Here is a 21428-nt window from a genome sequence, read left to right as displayed (position 1 = left end):
ATAGGTTACCCAAATTGAAACTTCATCCTTGACATCAAGCTAGATAATGTTAATAAAAATAGGAATAAAACTATTGACATCAATGATAGCATGTTTTGCATCATCCCTCCTGAAATTGACATCAATGACAACACACACTCAACAATTTTACAACACACTAAAAAATATCCCCCTTTGGCATTGATGACAACAACACCAAACATTACTAGTCATTGATGGCCTTGGGGTTGACTCCATCTATTAGTCTATTTATTCTCCATTTAGATTTTACGTATACTCATAAGTTATAATCTCTAATCATTATCCACCTTTGACATTAATGGTAAATGATTGTGGCTCATGTTTCATTGTCTGTTCATTCTCCTCCATGATATTGAGTTGAGCTCAACTGATTATGTTGTACCAATGCCCAATATCTAACAACTATGCTAGGTACCTATTGCTACATCTTATCTAAACATTGATGCCAAGTTAGATACATTGTACCAATTCACCACAAACACCAACATACCAATGTCCATTCCAAAAACTAAAAATCTCCTCCTGGGTCTATATAACATGACTATTGATACCAATGATTGTTGAAGACTAATTTTTTTTGCCGCTTATAATAAATGAAATGAAACCAAGCATGTAAGGTCTAAAAACTTTCCATTTTATCATTCTTCTTGTGCAATCAACTACCCCTAAACATATGTTATTTTTATTGATCATGTATTTCTCTTCTTGCATCTCCCCTGAGGTCACTCTATTTTACTTTGTCCAACATCCTAACATACAACTACCACTTAATACCAACTGATTTTGCATGTTTTCTGATTTGTGATCCCCCTGAACTAATGCTCTGTCACCAATGATTTATTTAAGAATAACCATTGACTATTGTTACCTGTTGTTTTCTTTCCAATTGAAATTCACCATTCAATTCACTTATTGTTGCTAATACATATCTAGGATATTTTCAACTCATCATTCTTCTCTTGTAGCCCACCCTTAAAGGTTTCTTTCTTCTTGGTGTGACTTGAGGTGATGCAATATCTCACTTTTCTTTTACTGATAAGATGAGAAGCTAACAATCTCAAACAAATTATTCTCTTTTCCATTTATTAAGGACATATACATTGTTTGAGGTCCTGGTTTATTTTGTGACTAAACTTCCAGAGCCTTCGTTCCTTAATTTACAACCTTTAGAAGAAAATGTGATCTCATGTCTGTTATCAACCATTTCACTTACACAGAATATTATGCTTTAAATCCTCAAAAAACATGAAATCTTTAGGTTTTCCTTTTTCATTATTAAGGCTAACTAATCCTTTGCCCCTTATTTTGGTTAATGTATTGTCTCTGAGAATGACAATGCCACCTTTGACTTCCTTTAGAGAGAGAAATTTGTTTTTATCTCCTGTCATGTGACTTGAACTTCCACTATCAACATAACATTAGTCTTCTTTATCTTAAATGCATAAAGCTAAATTGCATTTCTCCTTCATATATTCTTCCTTTTCCATATCCTTGTGCTTTCTTCTTGCTATTTTTCTTAGTAGGACTTATTGAGTTGCTTCTATAGTCACTTGCTTGGTGTCCATAGTTGTCATATTTAAAGCATTCATAGTGACCCACTAAGGGAGGAAAATAGTTGTATAAATTAACACCACTTTCATGAGGATTACTTGATTTTTTCCTTACATAGATGGATGAGAAGATCCTTCTTGGGAAAATAGTTCTTTTAAATTTTCTTTGATTATATTTATGAGAAAATTCAAATATTTGCTTATTGTTTACTCCTTTTTGGATGCTACCTTTTTTGTTTATATGAACATGCCCTTCGCTTAATTTGTTCCTTTGTTTGAATTGCAGTTGAATCCTTTATGCATGTTGGCATAATTCTTGTCTCCTATCATGTGTTTTGAGCATCGACTCTCAATATGCCACAAGTCTCCTTTATTTCGAGCATAGAATCAAAATTCACACTCTTCTACCTCATTAGGCATCTTTTATTTGCATTTATGAGGTCCTTCTTCTGTTTTCTTATTCGGAAAGGGAGGTTTGATATTACCACTTCTACACTCAACTGCTTTGTTCCCATAACTATTACAATTATATCATTCAATGTGATTCAACAAAGAAGGAAATGAATTATTACTTATGGGGTTATTCCTTTGTGAGTTTGTAGATCTAATACCTCTACTCCTTGACATATAATAAGAACCTTTACATCTATTTCTAATGTGATCGTTTTTAACATAAGCTCTATAATTAATAGTCTTATGACCATAATTGGTAAAAGAATAATAATAGTCGAAGAGGAGTTTTGATACATAGGAATAACTAGCCATTTTGCAAGAAATAATATTCTAGAATTGATTTGACTATCCTTGATCGATTTCTTCTGATTGTGCACTTCATCATTAGGTTTGTTCAAAGTTCTGTTGTGAATCCTCTTTTGTTGCATCTGATATTTTTCGGTGTCTTTGCTTGAATTTTCATTGGATTCCTTGATCTTTTTAGCACAGGAGTTGATATTTTTATCTTTATATTTCTTGGCACTTGTTTCTCCTTTATAACCCAAACCAATTTTGATGAGGTGAGATCTCTAAACACTTACAATTTCATTTAATTTTTCAGATCCTTTGATATACTTTAACTTAAGATTCAACTAAGCTTTTGCCTTTTCTAGTTCCTTTCTAGTGGACACTATTTCTTCCTCTAGCTTCTCACATTCATTTTCCTTCTCTTTCAGTTATTTTAGGAGAGTTTCTTCATTCTTCTTGGCTTCCTAAAAATTTGATCTCAAAGGAATGAGTGATGAATCTTTAGATTTACGCCCTTCCTTTTCATATTTTGACATTAGATCATTTTGGTTCTTGTTCTTTTTCTTGAGTCTATGTATTTATTCTAGGGCACTAATCAGTTCATATTCAAGACTTACTTCAACGTCTTCTTCATCTATTTCAGGTTCCATCTGCCTTTTGATCTTTCTTCTAGGTCTATATATTTCATCATGTTAACTGACAAGTTCACATCCAAGATTTATTTCTCTTTCAACTCCTTATACTTCTGAATATAATGTCTCTTTCTAATTGGATTTACTTTCTTGAGCAATATGGTGATCCTCTATAGTCATAGGCCCTTATTCGTCACTACTAGATGTATATTTATCCCATTCTTCTGACGAGTTATTATCCTCCAAGGAATAAATACTTTTCTTATTGAGCTCACATAATCTTTCTTATCTTTATATTCCTTTTATGATAATTATCTTCAAGAAATGATATGAACCATTAGAAATATGATGACATATATGATTATAACTAAATATTAGCTTCTCTGTGGATTTCACTTTTTTTTGCATCTTCTTCGCCTTCAACTTTGTCCTCTGAATATGAATTTTTCTTTTGGTGATCATCGAGCATTCATGACTAGGGAATCTTTTTCATCATTTGGTTCATCACTTGAGTAGTCATGGCTTTTTATCTTCTTTAATTATTTATGTACTTCTTCCTTCTAAGATGACTTCACTATATTTGTATCATATGTAGTGTGCAGGCCATCTCCCTGATAGATACATTTCAACTTATTTAACATTTCTTTTGTGGTCTCACTGTGAATCACCTTATTAGAATTAAATTTAGACATTCAACTCAAGATTGCCTTCATGGCTTTTGCATTATACTTATTGTTCTTCTTTCCATCCAGTACAAATTTCCATACATCCAAGCTAGAATCCATTAGATAAAACTCCATTCTTACCTTCTAGATTCCATACTTTTATCCATTTAATAAGGGTGCTCCTTCCAGGGGAAATCCATCCTAACTAACCATGGTCCCTTATGATCTACCTTCCAGTGGTTAAATTGTTCCTCAAGGAACCTACTCTAATAAAACTGATTGGAAATTAAGTTTATACTGAGAGGGGGATTAAATTAGTATAAATCACAAGTTTAACAATCTAATGAATAAAACAAAACCATACAACAATCAAGATGCACACATTATGAACAAAGGATATACATGGAAACCCATCAAGAAGAAAACCACAAAATTTCTTTTGATTAGATGAATTTGAAAGAAACATCATCAAATTACATTGTATTTATACAAACCAACCTACAAGAGACATCAATCCCCTTTTATTTGTAGGCACCAACCTGCTAAAGACACTAATCTCATTGATATTTATAGGAACCAACTTGAAGGAGACACCAATACCCTAATATTTAAAAGCACCAACTTGAAGGAGAAATCAATTCACTAATATTTACAGGCACCAATTTTAAGGAGACACAAATCCCCTAATCTTTGCAGACACCAACTTGAAGGAGAAACCAATCCTCTAATATTTATAGGAGCCAAACCTAAAGGAGGTAATGATACCCTAGTATTTATAGGAACCAACCTACACTTCCACTCAGATCCATTTTCCATACATTTTTAGACTCAAATCCAATGGATCCTCATTTAAATTTCACTCAAAAAACATTTATTTATTTATTTCAGATAAGTTTTCCCTCTCTAATATTTCTCAATGGTAGACTCTACTTCTTTTGTTATTTGATCCAATTTATCATCCACTAGATTTATGCAACACTCTAGCCTAGATTTGATCTTAACATTCACATATATTATGGTTTTTTCTTTGTATTTCTTCTCCTCTTCCCAAATATGATCTATGCATTATGCAACAAAACTCCTTCTCTTAATCTTCCACAAACTACCACTACTCAGCTGGTTTATTATAGTATTACACTATCATTTCATTAGAATGCACACATTGCATGAGAACAATTTTCCTTTTCACATCATTTTTTCTCTATTTTATACCCACAGACTTCAAGTTTTGGCCCCAATTCAAACATCTTTTATTTTAACAACTTCACTATTTGCTCACTTGAACCTTTAGATTTTTGGCCTTAACACTTGAGCTAGAGCCAAGTCTCCCTGTGAACTGGGTCTTGTAACAACAGGCTTAAACCCTGGGATTCTCTACACACTCTTGGATGTCTGGTGCCCTGAAACCTCAGGATTTGTTGATTTCCAGTTCTATTGCTTAACGATAATGTTTTTGTTACCCAACCTATTGGGCATAGCCCAACTTGGCCAGATTTTGGGCAAATGTTGGGCAAGAAATCTGAGTTTTGTGGAGTGTGCAATAGAAAAGATGTCACAAAGTATGAAGTGGACCGTGCAATAGAGTAGTGGAGCACAACGAAGACCGCACAACAAAGTCACTATGCAGCATAGGGGCTTCGTGGTGAGGCCCATCCCTTTTTCGTAAAAAGCATAAAATATTGTAAAAGTTGATGGTTTTGGACCATAGTCCCTTGTATTTTGGAAACCATGGTATCGAGTCCATGGTAATGTAGTGATGTAATCCCTCAATGTAATAGTATATATAGGGATCAATAATAAAGAAGAGGATCATCTTAGGATCATATCATGTATTGAATGGTTGAATCTTTGTGACTGGGTTTTGTGGTGAAGGAAAGGCTCTACAATTGAGTGTGCAGATGACCTGCAGTTGAATGCACATGCCAAGAACTGTTTGTTGTACAAATTCTATATTATAAGAAATAGTTCTTGTGGATGTAGTCCCACATTGGGATGAACCACGGTAAAATCTATGTCTTCATGTGTTTATTTTCTTATTATCAGCTCTTTATTTCAGTACTGTGAAGTTTATGGATGTGTATGTTATGTTTAAAGTGATGAATGTAATTCTGCGAAGTAATATATAAGTGTAAAGTCGTTGATGTATGCAAAATAGTTTATAAGTATTAAAGCATAAAGAAAACACATAATTTTCACATCGCAACATCCCTAAGGCTACAAAAACTTGGTTCTGAAACCTCCCATAGTCACTTCGGGTGAGACTGCGACTTGCTTGCAGGTTGTTGCCGAAAGGGCCAGTGATTGAAGGTTTTGTTGGTGTGTAGTAAAGTCCGAACCTCGATCAACCCAACCTAAGCCAACACACCCCAAGCACATACCACACTATTCTATAATTGTTTCAACCTCCTAGTGCTAGTACCCTAGTATGGGCCCCACATGAACCATTCTTTGGCTATGCCACTAAACCTTAGGTTTTGGCCATTTTGACCAGAATGATATACACGTAAAATTTTTTCTAAACATAGTTCTAGAATGGATCCCAATACCTTTAGGTTTACCAAGTCAATCCATGTTGGTCTAACCATGAACTACCACTTATTTTTTCTTCCACTTCATTAATGTCATATTGTACTCCACTAAGTCATAGCATCTCGACCTTGACTTTTTGCACTAAAATGAAATTATTATGCCTAGTGTCTTGGTATCCTAGGGAGGGACCCACCATAGCTACATCACTTACCAATTCAGACTCCATGTGAATTGTTGCAACCAATCAGATCTTTCCATGAGTCCGAACACTATCATGAACCTGCGACGTGTCACCTAGTAAATGCCCATTTGGGTTTCCAAAAATGCCAATTTTTCATGCCACATGTCATGCACTATAGCTACCACAACATCAAGCTTACCACTTGTAATCCATGCGGAGTTGCCACATCATACCAGTGCCATGTCACACTGCCTTAGGGGTTTTGATATCCCGATATAATTAAGTTTCCTTAATCTCATCCTACTATGCATTTAATCATTATTAATTAATCATTAAGTGTAGATTAAAGGTAATGATTAATACATTCCAAATTCATGCTAAGTGACGATTTTCATGTTATAACAAAACTTTTTCCTTATTCAATTTTCAATATCGGACCATGTCTATGGGCCCTTCTACTAGTCCTGATCCTAAATGGCAAGTTCATACCAAAATCCACCTTCTAGGCTTATATTAGTCCCTGCTTCTCAGGTATGTCTACACCAGCCCATGCTCCAATGTTTTGGGCTCTTCTACGTGTCCTTGGCTTATTGGGCTTATCTATACTGGCTTGGCCTCACATCAAACCCTAGCATACTAGGTTAGTCCATACTGGCCTTGGCTCCAATCTACCATACCATAACTTTGACCAGGATGGAACCTTTCTAGATCTGACTCACTTTAAACATGTTTTTCTCCTCAGTCCTTTGGATTTAGAAGAAGTTCCATATACAGTTGGAATGGTCTCAGAACAAGCTATTCAACCAAGCACCTTTCATTCTCATTTGGATTAGGGAAATAGAGAAGAATGACCTTCAAAGATAGGTTACCCAAGCTACAACTTCATCCTTGACATTAACCTAGAAAATGTTAATGACAACACAAACAACACTATTGGTATTATGACAACATGCTTTGCACCACCCCTCCTGAATTTGACATCAATGACAACACACACTTAGCAATATGTCGACGCACTCAACACAAACCCACACCCACATTTTCATATCCTAAAGGGTATTCGGCAACAAATGACATGGTAGTGCTTATAGTGGTTGTTTTAGTTGTCGTGCAGTAATCATGTTGATCAGTTGTAAGTATATTTCCTTCATGGGGAAAGTGAAGAACACAAAAGACTAATGACACGACAACAATCATAACATAAAACCAACTATGTCCAAGGATCAAATTATATTCAAGTGGAGCATTAACTACTTCTACATCAATTGTGACAGTTTTCCCCCAACCTCAATGGAAAATGTAGGGCGAAATATCTTAGGTAAAAAGGTATGGCCTTCAAAGGCTTGGAGTGTTGAAGAATTGATAGCTTTCTAGCATGATGAGGCCATGATACAAGTGGAGGATCCTTCATCCACAAGAGTGAAGTAAATATCCATTTTAAGGACAAAAATTGAGATCTAAAAAATGGCCTGATGGGATAACCAATACCTACTTGTATCAATGTCAAACATAATAAGGTCAGACTCTAAGGGATCAACCCCTCTGATAAGAGTCAACAAGGTTCTATGTTGCATAGGGCATCTTTGTAAAACTTCCAAAGCAAACTTGGCACATGGGGACTGGGATAAATCCTCACCAATACTAAAGTTTTGGGAAGCCCTAATGTTAGGATTGTGTTTTGATCGATGGAGAACACTCATAGGTGGGAAAATCGTTGTCTCCAAAGGCATATCTATCGTGAGATGTCCAATGACTTAAGTGGGGATAATCAGGTCCTCAATAAAAGAACTAATGTTTAGAGTCCCATAATTCTTCGCTCTCGTACTCAAATTTACTACCTCATTTCAAATAAGGAAGTGTGATAAGACTCCTTGAATATTTGACCCTCCCATGCCCCAAGTAAAAGAATAGCATAAATTACAATCATTTATTGTTGTTAGTTAACAAAGAATATATTGATCAAACGTAAAGACTTACTATGCAAAGAAAGGATGAATCTCATCCATACATGAACACTCATGAGTAAGATGGTCTCCATGACATGTTTGACCAATAAACTTTTACTTTTTGTTTATTTGTCCTTTATACCCACCCACCAATTTTAGTTTGGATTGGTTGTCTTAGAAAGATTCTTTTGCTGGTTATTCTTCTTTTTACCACTAAGTATCTCCTACTTAATTATTCAAGAATTCCCCTCTTATCTAAATACCTCGACAAATTTTTTAATACAAAATACTCTCTATAAAATTTTACCATTTCCACTCTAAGACAACAATAAATCAATATAATAATTATATAGATCCATTTTAGATTACTTCCACACTTTTAATATTCCTCTCACAACTAGAGTCAACACGAGTCGTCTTCTTATTATTCTATCAGTTTATGATGTTTGCTTTTTATATCATAGCTTTCCAATTAGCGCGAGTGTACTATTCCAACGATACATCTATTTTGTCTTTTGTTTTTCCTACTCTTTCAGTGGTCCATCCATTCGAATTCGAAGGGGTGACACTTGCCGCTTTTTTGTTTTTTTACCACTTTCGACCTTACCTCTCTTCACTCATTCTTTTCGTACAATCTCTTCGTCCATCAACTTCTATCGTATAAAACCAATCGAATGCTACAAAAACTTTATTCACCCACCTCGAAAAATGCATGAACTCTATTTATTAAAGACTATCCTATATCAAATCTAATCATTTCATTTTATTGTATTATTTACTTATAAAAAATGCATGAACTTTATCCTATATCAAATCTAATCATTTCATTTTAATTTATTATTTACTTATAAAAAAACCATTTTAGGAAAAACCAACTTATTTTTATTCTCATTTCTTTATTTTCCAAATTGTAATCAAATATGGATCATTACAAACCCTTTTTCATTCAGTAAAGTCAAACTGTATGGTGTACTTCTTTGTCTCTAAAATTTGGACACTTATAAATATTAATATTAAACTATTAAATTTAAGTATTAATGATGGGTAAATGATTTTATGTTAACAAGATGTTATATTATATTATATTATGTTAAATCAAAACAAATATAAACATGAATAAGAATATACTATATTAAAATAACCAAAACAAAGATAAATAGGAATAAAAGCTAAATAATTTTACCTCGTTTACAGTCGTAACGAACATTCTTAATAATGTTTATAATAAATTTTTAAATTTTGTTTTGTTTAAGAATATTTTATTTTTAAGATAAAAATTAAACGATGCATCAGATTTTTTATCCTAATGTTTATAATAAATTTTTAAAATTTTGTTTTTTTGTTTTTCTTAATAAGAATATTTTTGTAATTATAATTAAGAGAAATATTAAAGGATGGATGAGAATTTTTTATTTAGAGGATAAGGGATTTGTTTCTGTAAAGCATTTAATTACTATAGTTTATATAGGTGTATATACTTTTTTTTTCTAAATTTAATATTATGACTATTTGTTATTGTAAGTGAGGTTTTTATATAAATATATAATTTGAGTGAGTCTAATCATTAAGACTGTGAATTTTTATAAATGTGTTCATGTGAATAGTTTTCATAATTTTAAAAATAGATTGTCATTATTATCAAAAAATTATTGTAAATTTAGATTTTTTTTTTATATAAATATACCTATGTGAATAGTCTTAGGAGTTTGTATTCCCTTCAAAACTAGAGAATTTCCCATAATCATTTTTATTTTCCAGTACATGATCCAGATTTGATCATTATATTATTTGGCATTCATCTCTATCTTTTCAAAGTGGAAAAATTGGAGGAATTAGCTCACATGACTATTTTTACGGCTAGGTCCCAATTTGGAAAATTAGGTTTTGTAACCTTTTGAAAGCGGTTGAGGCATCAAATGACATTTTTTGGAGGCAAAAATTTGCCACTAATGGATCTATAAATCTATGGAGAAATAAGCCTTCATAATGTAGATTTCATATTTTTTAATATATTTTTAGTAGATATGTTGTGATGAACTATCCAGTGGAATATCTAGAGAAGTTTACAAATCAATACAAGTCTATAATTTGATTGTATATGATTTTCTTAGTGCAGATGTTCCCTATATTAGAGATATAGTGACCCACACACCTGTACTTCTGCATTGGATAAGAAGTATCTTTCTACTTTAGCTTCTTTCTCTACATTTCCATATTTCCCTATGATTTGAGAGGGTGAGGGGGGGTGACAGTGTTCTCTTAGAAGTGCGAGAGTGTTCTCCTAGAAGGCTACACCAAATATTTTAACATTCACTTGAGCATTGATGCTAGGTGGTTATCTGAAGCTTCAATGCTCCCCGCGACCAAAGGAAGAGGAGGCTCTTGACATTTTTGATAGGGGGATGGAGAACAAGAGCAAGAGATCCATGAGGAAATGCGGAGGTACAAAGAGACAAGGGGTAGTGCAAGGGAGCCCTCAAGCAAAGATTGTAGTTAGGAGATTAGGGAAATAGATAAACAAAAATCTACAAAGAGAGAAAGGTGTAGCCACCCATAAATTAATGAAGAGGTAAAATACAAATATAGGACAAGATTAGGTGAAGTTCGATGAAAAATAGAAGAGTCCACAAGGTGAGATAATACTAAGGAGTTTAGGCCAAATGAAAAATAATGGGGGATAAAGACATGAGTGGACATCCAACTACCAAATAGAGCAATGCAAAACAAAACACGAAGGGAACTTATAAAGAGGAAAGTAATCGTTGACCCAAAAACTAGAGATAGCTTAATACCACACAAAATATGAACCGGGAAGATAAATAAAAACGAAAAACAAGAAGGAATGAAGATGTTGAGTAGAAGTGAATCCAAAAACAAAAGAGTAATTAAGAACATGACCATCTAACCAATTACTGGGAACAACAATAATTTATGAAGGGCTGCCTAAAGTCACCAAAGTGCAATTACACATAGATGTGAGATAAAACGACATAATCATTTCCATGAACAAGACCAATTGTGGAAAAAGTTCAAAGAAGTTGTGCATCTACTTGGAGGTTTGGATTACTCCACGGGGGCTTCCCTCAATGAACCTATGACATATCATGCACTTTGGCGACATACTAAACAATACCCCTAATTTGACTACATATTGGAAAATACCTCTAAAAATTACATTATTTAACCCCCTATGAATACGAACCCAATACACCTTCCCAATTTAAAAAATCCCCACTTTCACTAGATATTGTACGTATTCATTTTTTCTTTAGCATTTTTTATACCCTTTTATAATTAACTTTGAGCTTTATTTGTTATACCTACTAATATAAAAACCCTTTATCCCCCCATTATATGATCAATATATTATGCCATTTTTTCCTTCAATATATATCCCCTAATGTGAATGCACTTGCTATGGTATTTCTCCCAGTGAAACTTTCATGACTTACTCTAAGTGTACAGGTAATTTAATTGATAAATTAATTGGGTGCCCGCAATAATCTCATAAATATAAACTATCATAAATGCTCACCATTGATAAGAGAGTAGTCTACTAAACATAAGCTATCGTAAATGCTCACCATTAATAAGAGAATAATCTACTAAAACAATCTCAAAACTTTATTGCTATATATACACTAAATAAATAAATATACAAAATCCATTACAATTACTACCATTATACTTCTCAACGCAAACTAATCTAAATAAATCTAAATTTAAATCTTATATTACAATCACCAATACCTAATATATAGATTCAACAATTTATATATATATATATATATAAATTTTATTAGAAAATGAGATACAACTTATCAATTTAACAAATCGCTTTTAAATTTGAACTAAAATTGATTAAAACTATCGAACAAAATTCACCCAAAATTATCACCACAAAAATTCCAAAACTTCAAACACTGGGACCAATGAAAACGTAAATAAACTTACTCGCCATTCAGAAGGACTCTCTGTCACGTTTGAACCGACGGTACGGATTCTGAATGACGTTTTACCTCCATGAACTAAACTACGGAACCATTTTGTTATTGCATTTTCAATATAATTTGAAAATTAATATTTTCATTCTAACGATTTTGAAAAGCCCTAGTCTACTTGAGCTTTTCCGGCCATATTTCCGGATCCAAATGGTTTAGGATTTCCCATAATTTTTTCGAGTATCATATTTGAGTGGTGAATTTTTCAAGTTGTTATTTTTTTTATCTAAATGCCCAAAACAAATTTATAATGTTAAATTTATATATATAAAATCAAAACATATTTTAAATAAAAATAACCAAAAATTACTCCAAGAGATTTTGGATAGAAAGTATCTGATGTCTTATTAAGTCATTCTTTGATTGTGAAATTACTGATTCACTATTAAATCACTCGCTTAATTGTGAAACCATTTTTGAATTTGAAACTACTAGCTGAATTCGCAATCTTATTTTTATAATATATTAAACCTAATAAAAATATAATCTTACCAAATTTATAAAAAAAATTAACCAAATTCCCACAAAAACTCCCAAACTTCTTAGGCAATTACAAAAAGAACTATTAACATCACCGAATGAAATAACTTTTTTCTGTTTCCCCGAGTGATTATACTGTCAATGGGAAATGAGCAATAACTACGAAAAGATAGGCATCTCAATGTTCATCTTTTAATTGTCCTTCAAAGGCTGGGAACGTACAGATCAAGATGGAAGGTGAAGGATACAAGCTGCTGCTTTTATGTCCTTCGATGACAGTGCCAGATGTTGATGACGATAGATGCATGTGAATATGATGTTTATGGCACAGAGATGGTCCTCCGGAAGTCGCTACAGGAGACAATAAGGGAAGTCAGTGCTGCGCATCGACAAACAGCGTTAATCATCAGAAATAAAGGAACTGAGATTACGGTGTTGCAGATTAGATTTCTAATAATGGCATCATAAAAAGTTTATCAGAAAGGGTAACTGGTGTTACTATTTTTTCAGAACTGTAACATGGTATTTTATTTTTGTTAGACCTGAATATTTATCTTTGAGCTGGCGTATGGCCGTATCTGTCTACAGAGATAAAAATAGTAAGGGGTTCGAAAAATGCAGCCGCAGAAAAGCCCACAGGAAATGTAAGGCATGCAAGTAAATACGATGGAAGTGCTGCCATATGAGAGGAACGGAATGTATGTACTTTTTATTTATGACAGGAAAAGCCAAATGACCTATTAATTATCAGCGATTCGCTAATGGATAGAAAACCAGGATTCGAGTTAGGTTTTGGAAGATTAACCAGCGCCTAAGATTTTTTTCTATATTTAGAACCATTAGCCCTGACGGCTGTCTAGGAGACAAGGTTAAGTTGAGAGTTTAATGATAGTAGAGTTCTTTTTGTTGGGTAATCTCACATAATTTGGTGATGAAAATTTATAATTTTGATAATGAAATGAAATTATGTAATCTTAAACTTTTAGCATTTTGTATAATTTTTATGCTTCGTTTTTTTATTGAAACAATTTTATAATAGAATTGAGGTTTCTGTGATCCATCATAGTTATAAGAAGAATTTCGGCGTAAATCACATATAGAAAGACCTTTGTGACGCGTTTCGAACCAACTAGTGTGGTTCATCGTCAGGACAAGTTTGTCCTGACGATGAACCACACTAGTTGTGTAAGGCCTCCGGGCACGACCGCGGTTGGGCGCCAGGCGAGTCGTCGTACACGACGGGCGCGCGAGCGCACGGGTGGGCGCGCCATGCGACGGAGTTGCGGAGGAAATGCGACGAACCTTATGCGACGAAAAGTGGACGAGTTTACGACACTTGGAAAAATGGTTAAGGCATAAGTGCGACGGTGGAGTTATAACCCAGTGAGCGTGGAGGAAGGTGTGGGCAAGGCCGACACACACTTGGGCGTTCAGAAGGGTGCGTTAACTTAGTTTTGGGGGTCGGCTGGAGAGCCACCACCCACACAGGTATGTGTATATATATGCATGCGTTGGGATTCATTTGGAGCAAGTTCGATCAAGGCAATTCGCACAAGCTCAAGGAGACAAGGAAAAGTGCGCAGATTTGGAGGAGTGCGCATAGCTCATGCGCATGTCTTGAGGGCGCAGTTTTGGGTGTTACTTGGAGCCGGTTGTGGGTTGGGCAAGGTGTGCCCAGGATTGTCTTGTGTGCAGAATTGTGCCGGGATTGACAAGGGGGTCTTGGTAGCTCGGGTGAGCACCCTCCCTTCGTGCAAGGCGTGCACATGATTATTGTAAAAGGCTGATTTGCCTATATTGTAAAAGAAGCTAAGTATTGGCTTGGAGCTTGCCAAGCATTACTTGTGATGATTGTATTATTATGAAGAAAGATTGAATAATATATATTGTCGGGCAGACTTGTTCGGGAGTTGCCCCTCCCCTTTATACTGTGCAATTGTTATTGTCTTTTATAATTGCTGTGGATAATGAATGAGTATGGGTGTTCATTGGTATAAAGGATAAATGTAATTTTACTTGGTTGCGAAACACAAACTAAGTAAGGACAAGTGAATTAGGCGTAGTCCATGAATGTTAGTATTGGTGAAAAGAAAGCGTTCGGTGGTGCCGCACCTCGCTATAAGCGGTTGGAAGACTACCGCAGGTGTAGGGGCGTGACAAGTTGGTTCGAAACGCGTCACAAAGGTCTTTCTATATGTAAATCTTGTCCTGACGATGTACCACACTAGTTGGTTCGAAACGCGTCACAAAGGTCTTTCTATATGTGATTTACGCCGAAATTCTTCTTATAACTTTATAATACAAATATTTATATCAAGTGTGATTTATATTAGAATTGGTTTTTTTTATTATTAAAATAATTATATATATATATATATATATATATACTTACTTCAAGTGCGGTTTATATTGGAATTGGCTCAAAGAATTTTCATTTTTAAATAAATAAATGGACAAGATTTGATTTTAAGAGAATATTCTTCATCTAATAAGCCATCCACATGATATGAAAATACATCATCCACCGATGATATGGAAATTATTGATATGGAAATTATTTGAATGAGTTTTCAATTTCAAATAAAAAAATTCATTTATTTCACCACCCGTTAAGCACATTGGAATCAAGTAGTTTCATTTGGTTATTAGTGTGTGATCGTAATCTATACTATGCCATGCTTTGTCACTCACAGAAACAATTCATTTTTGATACATGTCACTGTTTATTTATAAAAAATGTGTCATTATGCATTCAAATAAGGTGACCCTAGCAATCCATACTGTGTGCCATGCTTTGTCACTCAAAGAAACAAACAAAAAAAAATCATTTTGATACATGCCACTATTCATTTAATACATTCAAATAAGATGAGGTTAAGGAGTATACCAAATAAATGGATAGATGCCACTATTCATTTAATACATTCAAATAAGATGAGGTTAGGGAGTATACCAAATAAATGGAGTTGTGCTAGTATAAATGTTCTGGGAAGAGAAAATCTATGAAGTGTAAGAGGAAAATAACTTTCTCTTACATTTCATATCTTATAGTCAAATTCTTTTTAATTTTCAAAATATCTTTCATACCACTAACTTATTTAACTTATTGAACCAGCAAAATTATAGTGATCTGTTGAACACTTCTCTAATTTCCCTTGAAATATAAAAATAATATATTAAAAAAGTTTTCATGGCATTCTTAAAATCTTATAAACTATATGATTCTTAATGGAATTTAATGCCTTTGAAACCTGTAACTCCAAGAATCGGATTTTTTTATTGCCTTCGAAGCCTGTAACTCCAACCATTGGTAAAAATCCGAGGAAATTTGTTATAAAAGCCCAATAAGAATATAGGATCTGGTTGCTACATATAGCCTCTTCCGAGTAATATAAGAATAGGTAGATAAAATAAGACGCCAATGGGATTCTGCTTCTGTCTGATGAGGATGTCGTCCTGTCGTTGCTGGGCCATGCTCATACGGGCAACAAATATACCTAATTTCTGCATAATTGAATGGAGGAGCAGTCTTTGGATTATTCGTCCCGTATTTACAGTCGATTGAGATTCGTTCAGAGATTTTACCCTCTCCGGCCCAGCTAAAAAGTTTTTGCTGCGAAGGGGAAAACGTGTTCAGAAGTCATAGCAAGTTGCAGAGCCAAGGAAAGGGAATTGGCTATAAAATCATCTATAATTACTTCGCTGCAAGACCTTACTCTGCCAACATCCATACACACTCAATCGACCTTAACTGTTCAACCAAACATCCCCATCATTTTCAATAACTTTTTGTCTTTTGGGGGGAGCTTGGGGATTTTAAACTGGTTTTTCGGGAATTGCATAGACTTCCATTAACCTCCAAGGGAATACAAGGAAAGCGCTGCGACGTAAGCTGCTGTTCAGACAACTAACAGAATAAAATCTGCCCATTCACGATTGAGTCACAGTGCTTGATCCCAGAAAGCACGCAATCCCGAGCAGTGACTGACACACACTAAACGTATATAAACTATACTGCGCGTTACCTTATCCTGTACACTAAAATTTAAATTTTGCTCCCAAAACTCGGTTTTCAGGCGGGCAGGTGACAAACAACGGAACATCCTACGGTCAAGGCAGTGCAGCGCTGATAAAGAACACGGGTGACGTTGTGAGTGTTACCAAAACACAAAGCAAAGTGAGTGTCCTGATGTGATTGGGAGTATGGTAAGCGTGTAGAAGTGGATTCTCTGCTCCAGTACGATTATAGGTTTGTATAATTAAAGTTTTATTTGCGATTTTAATTGTAGAAAGGATAAAACCATAAGTAAGGAGAGTTGTCCAATCTTAAATCAATCAAAATTTAAGCTTAAAAACTCAACTTTTTTCTATATTGTTTCCAACTCAAGAAAAACTCTACTCTCATACTAGGCTTACTCCCAAACCCAACCAATCTGTTTACTTCCAGTATTGCCAGATTCGAACTACCAGAGGTTCTTATATTGCCAGATTCGAACTCCCAAAAGTTCCTATATTGCCAGCTTAGAAGTCCCAGAGGTTCCCATATTGTCAGATTAGAAGCCAGGTTCTTATATGGTCAGATTCGAATAGCAAGAGGTTATTGTATTAGGTTTTTGTGAATAGAATTATTTAAATCATAAATTTTGAATTCTATTATATAAATGAATTGATTTTAGATGAGTTTCAAAGTAACTAATGTGTTTCATTATCAAAACCATTTATATGGTCAGATTCGAACTCCGAAAAGTTCTTATATGGCCAGATTCGAAATCCAGGGTCAGATTCGAATCCCAAGGGGTTATTATATTAGGTTTTTGAGAATAGAATTATTTAAATAACAAATTTTAGATTCCATTATATAAATGAACTGATTTTAGATGAGTTTCAAACTAACTAATTTACTTCATTATCAAAACCACTTATATTGCCAGATTAAAACTCCCAAAAATTCCCATATTGCCAGATTCGAAGTCCCAGAGGTTCCCATATTGTCAGATTAGAAGCCCCAGAAATTCTTATATGGTCAGATTCGAACCTCAGGAGGTTATTATATTAGATTTTTGTGAATAGAATTATTTAAATAACAAATTTTAGATTTCATTATATAAATGAACTGATTTTTGATGAGTTTCAAACTCACTAATGTTCTCCAGCATGACGAAAACCATTAGATTAGAAGCCCAAGGGAAAAAAAATACAGGATACCAGATTAGGGAGTTCTTGATGATGTGAAAGCTTCTCGGACCCACGGGTAAGGTCTGGGAAGGCAATGGAGTCCTCGACATTTCAACAGTGATGTGAAAGCTTCTCGGACCCACGGGCAACATCTGATAAGACAATGGAGCCCACGACATTTCCGTCATAATTTGTTGCGGTCCAGCCTATGGCCGTCGGGTGTTCCCTCAACTGGAGACAGTCAGTGTTTTGCCATTCCAATAAACTGGTGCAGCGCCGTGAGGCTCCGCTTTAATAATTTGGGCTTGACAAAGTGATGGGTTTTGGCTGAGCTCAAGGCTGAACCGATCAGCCGATTGAGGACGACATATCTGGACTGTGGACGATTTTCTTCGAGTAGATGTACTTGTCCTCCGACTCATCATTTCACTAGTTTTGGTTAATCGACCTAAAAGTTTTAATCCAACCTGGCTACCCACCCTCTGGGGCCCTTTCCTGCTTTCTGCTCTGGACTTTCGAGTCTTCAAGTATCCATCCATATCTCTCAGGGACCCAATATTTTTGGCGGGTCGAAACTCATACCACTCGTCGCTCTGGGGATTCTGAGATAGAGACTATAGCGAAAAATCGATCCATAAGCTTATTGGCGGATCTATTTTTCCCGTCTGCTGCCGACTCCATCTCTCTTCCTTGGACTGTACAGCCGAAGTTTCCAACATCAGGTTGAGTTTTATGATAACGGCATGTCGGGGGACAGACCCGCAGAAAATCCCGCAACAGCGCCGGTTCGCTTTGCACTTGCACCCATAGTGAATCAATGTATTTTCGCCCGGAAAGAGGATGCCCAGATCCAGCACAGTCCAAATTATCGTAATAGGCGCAAGCAAATGCGGGGATCAAGACGTGTGTTGGCTACCATTGTTCACATAAATCTGGCATTGATCGTTTGCGCGATGCTTGTAACAGGACGGGTCACCGTACAAAGATCTGTCGGTAAGTATAAAACAAAGGCCTTGCTACAGCAATTCATCGTAGCTAGCAGAAAACCATTTCCAATCAAATTCAAATCTTCCTAATCCAGGTTGTATGACTATATATTGTTCTAGGGTTTCGATTAATTAGGTTTTTAAATTTCAATTGACAGTCCAGTCTTATTGGGCAATATAATCGTAGCTAACCGAAACAATTCAATCAAATTTGAGATCCCCAGCCGTGACGATACAGCAACGAGGATACGTTAATTATGCTAGGGTTTGCATCATTAGGGTTTGTGATCAATCAATTGCAGTATTTCGCGGTTATTATGTGAGCAGTCTCTTCACTTTCCACCCCTTCAGTGCGTACTACATGACGAGTGATACTACTACTGAGAGGTATTGAAATGGAAGCTCACAATCCCAAATCAAATAATCTTAGGGTTTAATACCTCCATGATCAGAATTTGATCAGGGTTTTGAGAGCCATACTATTTCTGTGAGCTTGTCCGGTTTTCTAATGCCTTGGCCATACTTCCAAATAATTCTTTATTGTTTTTTATTCACATGTTGCGTGGAGAGTTCAGCGGACGGTGTCCAACAGTACCCTCCCTGCATGATGTTACTTTCTTAAATCTCGGTAGCAGAAACTTAATTTCTTGTACGCAACATATTCCGTGAATTCTCTCTGAAACTCGTTGCGTACCGTAAGAAAAAAGTCTCAGGCAGCCATGACAATCAAATATAACCCTTTTGGTTTATTTTTAAACTCACTGTAACTATTCATAACCCATTTCTGAACTAGTGAGGCAGATGGGGGCATATAATTTTGTCTGTGAACTAATGACTTCTTTTACAGGAATCTCTGCACAATCGATGAACCTAATGGACAGCAGAGGGAAAAAGGGGCAGGTAATTTATGACAGAAGTAAATTTTCGGTATTCATTATTTATAAACCTGGCTTTGACTTAGAATTAGTAACCATTTCACTTTAATCTTGATTGATTGTTTTGACACAAGTACTTTCTCTCTATCCAGGTTTGTGAAACAGAAGCTTCTCCAGATAGGCTAACGTTGGTATTGAGCTTCTTGAAACGTTGTGTGCCTCAAATTGCTGGAGGGGAGCAGATTAAAACTGATCATAACATGAAGAAAAGAGAAGAAAGGCGACTGACTGGACCTGGCTCTTCCCCCCCGTCATGCAAATCAAAGTGTGGAAGATGTGTGCCATGCAAACCGGTTCATGTCCCCATCCAGCCTGGTAGGAAGAGGACTTTCGAATATTATCCAGAAGCCTGGAGGTGTAAATGTGGTAATAAACTCTACATGCCTTGATTATATTGCTTTTTATAATCTTAATTCCCTTGTAATATCACACTGTGCGGCTATATTCTGGCATTGTCATGCATGAACATAGGAAAATAAGACTAGTGATTGCACCCCAGAGAAGTAAAGATACACAGAAATGGGCTGTCAGATTGTGAGTTCAGTGCAAGTCAAGTACTATAGTGGCGAGCAATGATATTACGAAACATACTGATCAACCGTGCCTACTGCACTCATATCATTCGCCTTACCTAATTGAACTAGTCCTTTCACTGGACAGGAGAATGATTTGACGTTGTTTATTTCAATATAAATCGCTGTTACCTAGGGTTACTATTTGTTGTTTATCATTTCCACTTTGACGATGGTATTTGTACTGTTTTGCGTAACCTATTCAATCTATAAAATGTACTACAGCACATGTATCTCCATTCCCAGCCCGCCTCTAACATCTCTCCACAGATTTCTTGTTAACTTTAGCCAATCATTAAATTTGAGAACCTCACTGCAGTCTGGTCCGCTGAACTTTTTCTTCTGGGATATCATATATATGCCACTTTGATGGTTAATGCGATTAGACGTACAGAAAACATGCCATTACGAATCTGTCAAGCATCCCATGGCTCCCTCTGATTCAGCCGTATGTCATCACTAGCCTGGAGAGTTTGTATTAATGTCACCGCTCTATGAATATTTCACAAGATTCCATACGATTACAAGCCAAAATGTATCTAAATGAAAATCGATGCTATATGAATATTTCACAAGACCCTATACAATGACAAACTGAAACTAGATGCTATAAAACTGTGGAACAGGGAGGGGCTAGATATGCATGTACAAATTAGATATGATGCCCTTGAAGGTAGCGTAGCTTGGGACTTGAGTATCCCACCATTCATAGTTGAAAGGTCAAATACTTTGGACCTTAGTATCCATTCCTTCGATAGGAATTTGGGACTTGGTATCTCACCCTCATCTGCGAGGCTTATTGACGTGGGGATCTCACTCAGTACTAAACTTCCGGCTTAGTACTGATTCTTTTGATAAGAGTTTCGGAATTCAGTATTTAACTCCTCATTATTGACAGGTTGAACACTTTGAGTTTGGAAATTTGAATTTTATTTTAATCGAGTGGGTACTTACTTTGGAAGTTCATAGAAATTGGAAATTTGGGTATTATTTTTTATTATTAAAAGGTTTAAT

General features: G+C 35.3%; 1 protein-coding gene across 1 annotated transcript; it reads left to right on the top strand.

Annotated features, from left to right (window-relative positions):
• Nucleotides 1-18234: 18234 nt before the first annotated feature.
• Nucleotides 18235-20555, top strand: LOC149143283 (uncharacterized). Its single transcript, XM_089447683.1, has 3 exons — nt 18235-18914; nt 19755-19807; nt 19935-20555. The coding sequence occupies exons 1-3, from the start codon at nt 18665-18667 to the stop codon at nt 20229-20231; spliced, it is 600 nt and encodes a 199-aa protein (XP_089303809.1). The 5' UTR covers nt 18235-18664; the 3' UTR covers nt 20232-20555.
• The last annotated feature ends 873 nt before the right edge of the window (nt 20556-21428 follow it).

The sequence above is a fragment of the Pinus tabuliformis genome, chromosome X (assembly GCF_031772625.1).
Source record: "Pinus tabuliformis cultivar Carrire ecotype Pingquan chromosome X, CPIR1, whole genome shotgun sequence".
NCBI classification, from domain to species: domain Eukaryota; kingdom Viridiplantae; phylum Streptophyta; class Pinopsida; order Pinales; family Pinaceae; genus Pinus; species Pinus tabuliformis.
This window is presented reverse-complemented; position numbering and strand designations above follow the sequence as displayed.

What these genes read in the sequence shown, in the direction of transcription:
- LOC149143283 (XM_089447683.1), top strand. Translation starts at nt 18,665, where the DNA reads ATGTCGGGGGACAGACCCGCAGAAAATCCCGCAACAGCGCCGGTTCGC. An exon ending in CACCGTACAAAGATCTGTCG is followed by an intron (nt 18,915 to 19,754) that starts GTAAGTATAAAA and finishes CTTCTTTTACAG; the next exon opens with GAATCTCTGCACAATCGATG. An exon ending in GCAGAGGGAAAAAGGGGCAG is followed by an intron (nt 19,808 to 19,934) that starts GTAATTTATGAC and finishes CTCTCTATCCAG; the next exon opens with GTTTGTGAAACAGAAGCTTC.